We start from the raw sequence: 11534 nt of genomic DNA, 5'->3' as shown, positions 1-11534 counted from the left end.
AACACGTCTTTTAAAATGTTTTATAACCATTTGGATTTACTTCACGTGCTAATACGCCGTCCCCTGGACCACTGGAAGGAGTATTTTGTCCACTTTCGTCAGTCCGGCTCTGTCTCCTCTTCACCTCCAGCAGTTGAGCTAAGCTAACTACGATGCTAACAGCTGGGATCCAGCCACTGGACGCACAGACACAAAAAAGGTATTTATGAGCTTGTCTCACTTTTTAAATGATAGGGATAGGGTGTGGGTCCAAAATCTTCGGAGTATTCCTTTAACATGGGAGGCGATCAGAAACTCCGTGCGCGGCGCTTCCGCATCTAGTGCATTCCCCCGTGACGCTCTGTGACAGCAGCAGCAGCACCCGCCCCCCTCGGTCCGACGACAGTCCATATCAGTAGTAACCCCTGCTGAATGAGGGCCCTGCTGGTTTTAAGCTTTGCCCCCCCAGTAAGACAAATGCCCATCCACACCTGGCATCCTAGTAACGCCACTGCCTTCCAAGGATGGATTCGCCATTCCAGGGTTTTTTTTCCTGCAGTGCCTGGCAAGAGAGAATATAGCCTGCGACGTGGATGAGGTGATGTGGCCCGATGCAGCTCAGCGACATGATGCCGCACACTGATTGTGGTGTGTGTGTGGTGTGAATAAATTAAATAAAAAAACTTCACGCCCTGAACATGTTTTCAAGAGTAGGCTACCGTTGTGTGCAATAGATTCTGTTTTTGCATTGAGTTGTGTTACAGTATTGTACGTGCAGTATTTTCTATAGATTTATACTCTTCATATGAAACTCACAAATCTAAATGCCTAATCCTCAGAGATCTAAGAAGATCCGTTACTGTGAAGTTTCTGAAAATATGCATTGGCAGTTATGAAACAAAGAACCTTCTCACAAATTGAGCATTGTGTTTTCAATTGTTTTGCTGTAGTGTGTAATGATGTGTATAGTATTTACATTTTTGAAAGCTTTGAGCTGCTCTTTTGGTGTGAAAGTTTGAGTTTTGAAGTGAGAAGGCGTGGTTGTGTTTATGTAGCTTTAGAAAAGGGTGCTGTGTTTAGACATTGGGGAACACAGAGGAAACGTTTGTGAAATGTGTTTTAGCATTTGAGAAAAACTGTAATGTGCCCAGGATAGAATAATTTCTATGCAAATGGTATCTGTAAATGACAGTTAAAGCCTTCTGATGTCGAGATAATCCCATAGACATATCAAAATAATCCAGAGTGCTTTTAGAGGCTAATGAAGTTAACCTGGTTAGCGCTAGCCACTGTTAGCTTAACTACGATAACAGCACTACAAACAACCTTAAAGTCCAAAACTGGATTCTTTCACGGGGCAATACACAGTGCACAACACAATGTTCCAGAGAATAAAGGCTGTTTTAGTTTCTTCGTATAATGAAAAGATGCCACTCTGATTGACAACATATTCCCTGATAATATAAATAACTCCACAGTAAGTGGACTACTAATAAATGACATTAGTAACCACCTACCTTGTTTAAGATGGCAATTACAAGAATAACAAAAAAAAGAGAAAACAATATAGAATAAAAAGAAATGAGGAATGCATAGAAGATCTTAGAAATGATCTGCTGATAACGGGACACTATAGGCTATACAAGAAAAGTGACATTAATGGCGCATACTTGGAATTTATCAATATATTTACAAGGTTGTATGAAAAAACTGTTCTATGGTTAAAAAAAAAAAAAAAAAGCCTCAAAATGCAAGTTGTCCATGAATGCATTGTATAGAGCTTCCATCAGGAAGGAGACAGAGAACAAATACAAAATGTATTAAAACGAAATAATCAACATTTTAAGAAACAGTAAGCAAGAATTCCATAAGAAAATGTTTGGTGATAGAAATGACACTTGTCATGGTACATGCTTTGTCCTGTGTGGTGTTTGTGGTGTTTCTAAATACATCTCTTGCTTCATACTTTGTGGATCCTTCTCCTCATGTCTGATTGTTGTTCCCTGCCCTGATGCCATTCACCTGTGCCTGATTGCGATTGCAGTCACCTGGTGCTCTGGGCTTACCAGGGCTGTCAGATCGTCTTGTCCTCATGCCATGTCTGTAGTGCCTGTGTGTGCCTCAAGTCAGGTTTTGGTGTGTTTCATGTCTGTGTCTGCCTTCAGCTATGTGGGATTGAAATTTTTTGGTTTTGTTTTTTTGAACCTCATGAGTGCCCTCTCTGTATATTCCCCCTGCAACTGTGGAAACATTAAAAGAATAATGGACATATTGATCAGTGTGTTAATCGATGGGTCCGGAAAGACGAGTTGTCCCAACTACTTTCTGGAAAACGGTCAAAAGGAACATGATATGGATGTTGCTGCAAATAACATCAATGATAAGTTCTTTGTAAATGTTGGACCTGGCCTTGTGAGGGAAGTTCCTGACCAGGGAAGATCAGAAGATGCGGGAAGAGGTTTATTCAGAGAAACCAACACTCGCTGTTCCTTATGGCATAAGGAGAGATAGATTCTAGATGCATAGATTCAATCAAGTATGTCACAAATGTCACCGACCAAAAAAATGCAACAGGATTATTCATTGATTTAAAAAAAAAAAAAGCATTTGACACCATAAACCACAAAATCTTCAAAAAAAAAAAAAAGAATCATATGAAATTAGGGGGCAGTTCTTCACTGAATTAGCAGCTGTTTGTGTAATAGATGACAGTCTGTGTAACTACTGGCGATAGCTGCTCATCATGTCTGGACATTGTTTATTCTCGTCCCCCAGGGGCCATCAGGTGAGGCAGTGGGACTAGATAAGGTTTGACTTCCTCCATCATTGAACATGAAAAAGATAAACTAATTGTGATTATCTGGTTGCTGTGGTCTTATGTTTGTAGAGTTTGTCTGATAGTCTAGTACTATGTTTAAATGTCGTTGGTGTTCAAAAAGTAGATTTAGTAATACTCAACTGGCTACTATGTCATGATGAAAAAGGGTTTTCCTTCCAACATCTTGTCTTTTTGAAGTACATTTGCTCTTGTTTTCATAAGAGATATTTACATTTTGAAATGACAGTTGTAATGTCACTATTAATTCTGAGTATGTCATTTCTGAAAAGAGGGAGGAAAAATATGCCTACTTCTCCAACTATCCTGCTTATATCCCATTTGGGGCAGCGAGGCACTTCAGCTGATACCAGCTAACTGTGGGCGAGGGCAGGATTCATCCCAGACAGGGTACCAGTCCATCACAGGATGAACACACAATAATCATAATAATAATAATAATAATAATAATAATAATACATTTTATTTATAATGCACATTCCATTTCAAACAGATATCTCAAAGTGCAAGGACAAACACACACACTCCTGTTCACACCTACAGGCAATTTAGGGTCATCAAACAACCTCACATGTTTTTAGACTGTGGCAAGAAACTCAGAACGACCCGGCTGACAATTGAACCCATGCTGCAGGTCTGTAGAGGACCGATGGTCTCATCTGTGTGTCTGGGTGTTCTGTGATGTATATTTGCACTTGAGAACATGAAATTCACAAAGATTAGAAGCTCTGGCAGGATTGCCTGTGTTACAGGTGTAGCTTTATCATTTCAATGAAGTTTGAGTTTCCTTTTTTGTTGCACTCTCTGCCAGTGATCACAGTGTTGCCTCCATGCACATTAGATTATTAGAGTTTTGGCCCAACATTTGCGGAACCAAATTATAAGAGGCATGTTTTTACTCACTTTCCCTTTGACCTCACTTGTGATGATTAAATTCAATATGGACCTGCTGTTAGTCTCTGCTGATCTCTCCATCAGCTGGGGAGGTTCATTTCTACTATTGATGGAGGCTGCATGCTCAGCTGTTCAGCTTCGACCGTACAACTACCTTCTAAAATGAAAACTGCATAAAATCTGAAGGATCAGACCTGGAAATGTATGCAGTGCACCGCCAGAAATTCAACAGTTAACCTTTCAGTGACTGCAGGTCCTCATCAGGTGAAGCCACATGGCACAGACACACAGACTGTGTTACTTTTGAGGATTCCCAGGAGCTTAATCTGTCTCGTGCACACCGACTGGAATTTCAGTGTGGGGGTCGCCTCATTTTTCATCCCACCACAGAAGACTACAGGTAACTCTTGAAAACTTATTGATTTGGTTGCTCTTTGAGTTGTATAGGAGGACATTACATTTATTGGTAGATGGGAAAAGGAGGCTTCTTAATCCCCATGGTGGCTACTGGTCCCACTCATGAAAGACCTGTTTCACAACCTGTTTCCCTTTATAGTGACTGTCCTGCACAGACCCGTATGCTGCAGCTCCTCAGCAGTGGTATTTAGTGAACAAATCTCTGCTGTTGCTCTTTCACCTTTTGTACCTTTAAAATACTATGCAGAGTATCACACCTCCATGGATGATCGTTCAGACTGACACTGATTACCCTTTTGCAAATTTTTAAGGGACTACAAGACATAAGAAAGACACACGATTCATGACAAAGAGAAAGGAACAACAGATGTAACATAAGGCAGCCAGAAGTCTCAACAATAGTTACTTTATTTTCATTGTTTTGCCATGAAGAGGACCCTCCTTGTCTAGTCTAACATCCAATAGAGTCCGACTGAGCAGCTACCAATGATACCTTTTTCCTAATATAGTGCAGATGGGTAAATGAGACCGACAGCAGTCCTTTACTTATTAAAATACTTGATTAAAAATCATAAAAATCTACGAAGAAGGGTGAATCTACATAAAGGGTGAAACAATGTCAGTAAAAACTATAAAATGATGCTTTCATGAATCTAGGGTATACTTGTACCTGGTAGCTTCTTCCCTCAGGGCTTTTAAAGGCTCCTGCTGTTGTGAGTGAGCGTGTCCACCAGCATCTGGCTGCACTCTAATATTTTAGCAGATGAGAGATTAGAGATGGGGTCCATGAGGCATTCTGGGGATTCTCCAGGTCAAAAAAAGGTTGGAAACATTTGCCCCATGGTGATCTTTTCATTTCTGCAGCTAAGCAGGTTGTATTATATTCTGCATATAGAGATCTGTTATGCATTAAGATACATTTTGTGCATTTAATGAGACTTTATGTAATACGGCATGTTTACGCCTGAAAAAGTTTGCATTTGTGGATGCATGATAACAACATTTTTGTGTAATTTTTAATCAGCCACCGTTTTTTCTGCATGAAAGTCTGAGAGATTAGATAAGTTGGAGAGATCAGATGAATAAAAACGTGAGCAGAAGTGGTGCAAAGTTTCTAAGTGGGTGGCAGACTCTGGTAGGTTTACAGTAAACACCTCAGACAGAAGCCCAGAGCCCTGATCAACATTAGAGACACGTGGCACTGATGGACTCTCGTCCTCCCCGTCTCACAGGAAACAAGTGATTCAGGAGAGCTGAGCGTCCTGAGGGGAACTTTAGTGTGGATTTTCTACCTTTCGTGTCTCAGTTCAGCAATGAGGAAACGCCTGATTCAAATTTTCGGCTTTTTGATCTCGTCACTGGGGTGGCTCTTCGTGCTGTGCACCATGGCTATGGACTACTGGAGGATTACCCAGCTGGGGGGACAGGGGGGCTCCTTCATCATCAAGGTGGCCTGGTACTGGTCCAACCTGTGGAAGGACTGCTTCACTGATTCAACTGCAGTCACCAACTGCAGGGACTTCCCGGTGCTCTGGAGCGTCACCTGTATGTTACATTCTCCTCATATTTATTTAGGATGCAATACATTAAACGCACAGTGGTGCATTTTCCGTTCTTTAATATTGTATTGAAAATAGTCAGAGATGGGTTATCTGTTATCGGTTATCTGTATGCCTTTGTTTGTGGTATTTCTTTAATTAAATTCTCAATTACTAATATTTCATGGAAAAGAAAATTAGGCTGTTTGTTTCAGCTGATGTCATGCATAACTTTTCAATTTGTGGTTATTTAGAAATTGCTACTCATGAAGTGAATGAATAATGTTGAATGAGAGCTTTATAATGTGTGATCTTTGTCAGAATTTTTTTTTTTTTTAATTCGGCTTCGTCAACTTAGGACAGTTATAGCTCTCAATAATATATTCTAAAGAAACATCATGGCATATTGGAGAAAAAGCTAATAAAAGCTCACTTAAAATAAGACCAAGAAGATTATTTCTACGTTTATTCAAAAATGAAAACCATTGACTAATTTCATATAGATTTATAGAATTGTGTGAAATCTTTTGTTATTCAGGCTTTAGAACACAGCATTGTTGACTGAATATGAATCCACAATTTGACCCGATTACATGATCGTACTTGATCAGGCTGAAAAAAACTCCATCCAGCCCTTTTTTTTTTTTCTCTCCTTTGTAACTCCTGACCTTTTTCTCTCCCTTACAGATTACGTCCAGGGAACAAGAGGATTACTAATGTGTGGCTTGGCTCTTGGGTTTTTCGGTGTGACTCTTTGCTTCGTTGGGATGGAGTGCACTTATATTGGCGGCGGTGAAACAATTAAGGACAAACTGCTGTTTTCTGGGGCAGTGTTTCATTTTTGCGGTGGTGAGTAGAGAGAATAAGGCCCGCTTGTGTCTGTAAATGACAGAAATGTTTTGCCCTCATTTATTTCTCAGTTTCGATGAAACTTCTCCCCACAGGTGTGTCAGACATCGCTGGTTACTGCTTATACATCAACAGGGTTGCCAGAACCGCCTTTGCTCCCAGTATAGGACCTGGAGTCTTACGGTTCGGTCTTTTAAACCTCTTATTTGTTTGAAATATAATAAAATCTAAAGTAAAAACACAACGTAAAGGCACCATTTCAATTTTCTGTCACTTCTGCCTTTTCCAGGTATGACTTAGGACCGCCCATATTTTTAGGCCTGGTGGGGGCTTTCTTGATCATGTTTGGCGCCGTTCTTTATGCCGTCACAGTCTGCAGAGTGATCTGTCCACAGAGGTATTTCAAGCACTTTCCTTCAGATTTATTTTGTTTCTGAAAACACACTGAGTTCATGTTGATGTTTTTCTTTTGCTCTTTCAGCAGAGTGGTGGAAATCTATGGGGGAGGAGGACGCACTTACATGGCCCCTTACTCCAGAGGCAGGACCCTGTACAATGGATACTACCGTCCGTCCAGGCAGTACGACTCGTACTACTACGGCTCAAGACGGAGCAACAGCTCCAAAATCTCAAAGCTCTCTCAAACAGCACCCACCAAACTCTCAGACAGAGACGCATTTGTATAGTCAGCCTTCGATTTCAGATAGATCAGATCGGATTAACCAACAAATGGAGATGCTCACATGGAATTTCATTATATATTAAACAATAAAGCGATTCCGAGTGTGGATAAAAAAATCAGCTGTCATGCCCTGAACATGATTTGTGTTTGTTGACCAAGTCATTCTTGGAATAAAATAAACTGTCTTTGTTTACTGTTACTCTGTTAATATTGCTGTGATATAAGCAGAACCTGTAAAGGATACTGATGATGATGAGTGGATATTTAGTAATAAGAAAAAACATTTAATAAAGATGCACCTTTTAATTTTCAGTAAGCATTTTGTGTTTTGTTTATTGAAAAGCTCTAAAGTTAACATGCTGGTGGCGTAAACTAGTGACGTGTCGACCATTACCAAAATTTTAATGCTTCAGATACCGTATGTCTGTTTCCAGATTAAATTTCTTGTTGAAATGTTAATATTGTAGTTTTAGTATTTCTAGAAAATTGTGTTTTTATTTTTCTAATCAAGGGTAAAATTTAATGCAGTTTAAAAGTCCTAGTTTGTGCTGGTTGACGCCACTTCAGCCATGTGTGAATATAAACACCCAACACATGCTGGAGCGCAAGATGAGTCATTTTAGCACAGTAGGAAAATACCTCTAAGGACTATTTTACACTGATTGCAATACGGATCCGGAACAGAGGCACAGCGGAAAATTACGTCATGTAGTACGAGCTACAAGTATAGAGACGTATATGGTATAGATAAGGCTTCTTGCGTTAGCCCCATTGAAATAAATGGCTGTATTTCCACTGGACGCATTTTACTTGACGCACCCCACAGCCGCAACAGAGCCACAAGTGATACGACAGCAGGTCTATTTTCTCCGGATACGGGAACGAACACACCAGGGATTGAACGAAAGATGGCTGACACGTAAACCCACTGGATGCCAGTCCTCCAAAATATAAATTCTACAACACATTTATCTGGTGGGGATGGCAAACCTCCAGTGTGGAGCTCTGGGTCCACCTGGATCCAGGGGAAATAAAGTTGTTTATTACAAGGAGTGGGGGGGGTGTTAATGCTAGCAGCCACATATCTATGGCCATATATCTCTGCTTGTAGCTGCTGCTATCTGACTTTTTAATTTTCCACTGCGGATCTGTTTTGGATCTGTAAAGCTACTATTGTAAAATGGCCCAAATGCTTCAATTTAGAACATCATCGTTCAAAGGCAGCTTTATACTAAATGAAATACTGGAATACTAACACTAATACTAATGCTGAAATGCTAAATGAACTACTATGATATAGATGTATGTCAACAGATGTTGAAATGCTATCTACAGTTACAAATTAAATTTGGCGGGTGTCCTGTGTCATTTTTGTAATTTATTTTGTCAAGTGTTTATGTAATTAATCATGTAATCAGCTTTATAATAAATAAATGAACATGCACCTTAATGTTCCATTAAGAGGAGGGTAAAAATTCTTTGACATATTTTAAAGCTTTTTTTTTTTCAAAAGAATTGTTACTTTGCCTAGTAAATACTTACTTTTAAGATATTGTAACTCAGTTACTAACTCAGTTACTTTTTTAGAAAAAGTAACTAGTAACTATAACTAATTACTTTTAAAAAGTAACTTGCCCAACACTGCATATTAGTATTGGCAGAAAACAATAATCACTAACAGACAAATCCTTCAGAGGCGTCCTGAAGGACTGTTTTGATCTCAAGAGTCAGACTGAACATTCGGCAGTGTATTCTGTTCAGTTCTATTCTACTTTTGACGATACTTGCTTTCAACCTATTCTTTGTATTCATGACAACCATCAATATCAAAAATCTTCATTGTCATTCAAGAACAACACGAGCTTTGTCCTTGTTTTGTGTGCGGCCATTGCCACCTGATATTTGACTTCAGCGCATCATTGGAAATTCAGCCCTGGCACCAACAACAAACACATGAGCTACGGGATCTTTACAAAACAGGGACATGTGATGGTATACACAAACCTGCTCCATGTTCTTATGCAAGTGTGTTTTTGTTTTTTTCTTCTTTGTACTTGCATGCTGCAGCCGAGCAGTGAGTTTGGAGCAGACAATATTTGGATTCTGAAATTCCAACACGAGAATGGGGTACAGGACCGTGGTGATGTACATGGAGATCGGCTGCTTTGTGGTCTGCGTTACCGGATGGATCCTGGTCTGTTCTACAATGCCAACAGAGATTTGGACCTGGTCTGAAGTTGACAGCATAGTCCTGACGACGTCCAACTACTTCTCCAACCTGTGGAAGGACTGTATATCAGATTCCACTGGAGTCTCTGACTGCAAAGGAATCCCATCAATGCTTGCACTGAACTGTAAGTAAAATTTCGTAAGACATAACATAACGTTTTAGTAATTTTGAATGAGTTTTTTATGGCATATTATAATTCTTTCCTGTGTTTGAACAGGGGATATTCACATGTGCCGGGCTCTCATCATCATCTGCATCATACTGGCTTTCTTTGGATCGATTTTGGTCTTGGTGGGAATGAAGTGCACTAAGATTGGAGGAACCGAAATTGTTAATGCAAGAGTGACCTTTGCTGGAGGAATGAATTACCTGATCGGAGGTAAGACTGGACAGTGATCAAAGTGACGCTGAGTACGACCGATCTGTAAATAAATGTGTGCGTCTTGTTTCAGGCATGTGTTCGATGGTTGCTTTCTCGTACTATGGAAACAAAATCAGGGCAGAATTTCAAAACCCTAACTTCAGAGAGCAGAAGTACGTAGAGTTTCCAAAGGGCACTTTCAGTCCACCCTTCAAATATATCAGAACTTGTCTCATTTGTCTGTAAAGAAAGTATTTCACTTTCCTGCATTTCTTTCCAGATTTGAAATAGGCGTTGGAGTGTTCATTGGATGGGGAGGCTCGACTCTTCTGGTTTCCGGAGGCCTGGTTTACAGTATCTTTGCAGGGAGAGAAGGATGCCGCTCAAGGTAAAAAATTGCCCCTGTGTTATTGTGTTTTCTTTATTTTGGTCATGACACAAATTAAATAACTGTATTTCTCTAATTTAAGCAAAGAGAGGAGATACCCTGCCTACCAAGCGCCTGAAGCCTACACAGTTGTTCCTACAAGTAAGAGCGTTGCGTCTTTTGCTCGTACGGAGAGAAGCAACAGCAAAGTGTCGAGAACAACAGCCAGAAGCAGCAGAAGCAGCAGCAGCAGCAGAGACAGCAGCAGAGACAGTAGCATCTCTGCCATCACCACCACCACCAAGACATCAGCTTCCAATGCTTATGTATGACTTACCGGAAAAGGTGGAGATGAACTTCATTCTGTGTGTTTTTCTCTTCATGGGTCATTTTATTCTCAGTTTTTTTGGATTTATTGTTTCATCATTTATTTTTTTTGGGTCCAGTCTCATTATTCCTGACTTTTGCGCTTGATGCTACCATCAACAACAATAAATGAGGTCAAGGAGGAGCGTTAGAGGATGAACTCTCCTCACAAAGCAGTAATGTGATCCTCCAACCCCTATAACCTTCACACTAATACTTGCTTTGTTACTAATGTTTTTCATTTTATATATTCCAAACATTTATTGGGATCCAAAAAGAAATATCTAATCTGCATCTCTCATGGTTTCCTATCAAACTTTATTTTATTAGGTTAATTAGCCTCAATTACACAAATATGGTCTAAACGTCACTGATTTCTTTTCAATGTGTATTTGATAAAATGGAGTGGAATGAATTGACTGTGAAAAAGCTGTCACTAGACCCTTGGATTTTTCCTGCTGTTCTACAATCCCCCTGAAACTCTAATGCTCACAGAGAAAACCATGTTCTGAAAACCACAGGTATAAATCAAACATCTATAAATCAGTATGAGGGATAGTCCTTTTCAGCTGCATCGTCCAGTTGCTGTAATTTGATCTGAAAGTTCGAATTTATTCAAACTCTTGCTGACAGAGAATGAATTTCCAAATGTGGCACTTTTTTTTCATTAAACACTTTTTCCTTCTTTGTTTGCTGATTTTTGTCTTTGTACACTTTTATCGTGGTACAGCAATTGATGTTGGCTGAACAGAATTGAAAATGCTTCACATGTGCATGTCATTACTACATGATAATGATAAATTATTTATATAAAGCCCCAAAGATATATATTTCTGTATTTATATATTTTGCTGTACCATTACAGAATTGCAGATTCACGTTTAAGACACACCTTGGATAGGTCAAAGAAAGACAGACACTGACACCTGCAGGCACATTACGGTCACCTATTGATCTCACTTGCATATGTTTGGAATGTGGGAGGAAACTGTATACCCAGAAAAAAAACATGCAA

The 11534-nt window shown here is 39.7% G+C and overlaps 2 protein-coding genes across 3 annotated transcripts; both read left to right on the top strand.

Annotated features, from left to right (window-relative positions):
- Positions 1–5335: 5335 nt before the first annotated feature.
- cldn10l2 (claudin 10-like 2) lies at positions 5336–7507 on the top strand. 2 transcript variants are annotated; one of them, XM_030112838.1, is made up of 5 exons: positions 5336–5671; positions 6352–6513; positions 6609–6696; positions 6803–6910; positions 6998–7507. In XM_030112838.1, exons 1-5 carry the CDS (start codon positions 5440–5442, stop codon positions 7197–7199), a joined length of 792 nt encoding a protein of 263 aa, XP_029968698.1. In that variant the 5' UTR covers positions 5336–5439; the 3' UTR covers positions 7200–7507. The 2 variants fall into 2 exon arrangements, with proteins under 2 accessions (XP_029968698.1, XP_029968697.1); XM_030112837.1 differs by having other exon boundaries at positions 5337–5671; positions 6995–7507.
- A 1746-nt stretch (positions 7508–9253) lies between these two features.
- Positions 9254–11206, top strand: LOC115403824 (claudin-10-like). The gene is made up of 5 exons (XM_030112836.1): positions 9254–9549; positions 9643–9804; positions 9878–9959; positions 10067–10174; positions 10257–11206. The coding sequence occupies exons 1-5, from the start codon at positions 9318–9320 to the stop codon at positions 10483–10485; spliced, it is 813 nt and encodes a 270-aa protein (XP_029968696.1). The 5' UTR covers positions 9254–9317; the 3' UTR covers positions 10486–11206.
- Positions 11207–11534: the final 328 nt, after the last annotated feature.

The sequence above is a fragment of the Salarias fasciatus genome, chromosome 16 (assembly GCF_902148845.1).
Source record: "Salarias fasciatus chromosome 16, fSalaFa1.1, whole genome shotgun sequence".
NCBI classification, from domain to species: Eukaryota; Metazoa; Chordata; class Actinopteri; order Blenniiformes; family Blenniidae; genus Salarias; species Salarias fasciatus.
This window is presented reverse-complemented; position numbering and strand designations above follow the sequence as displayed.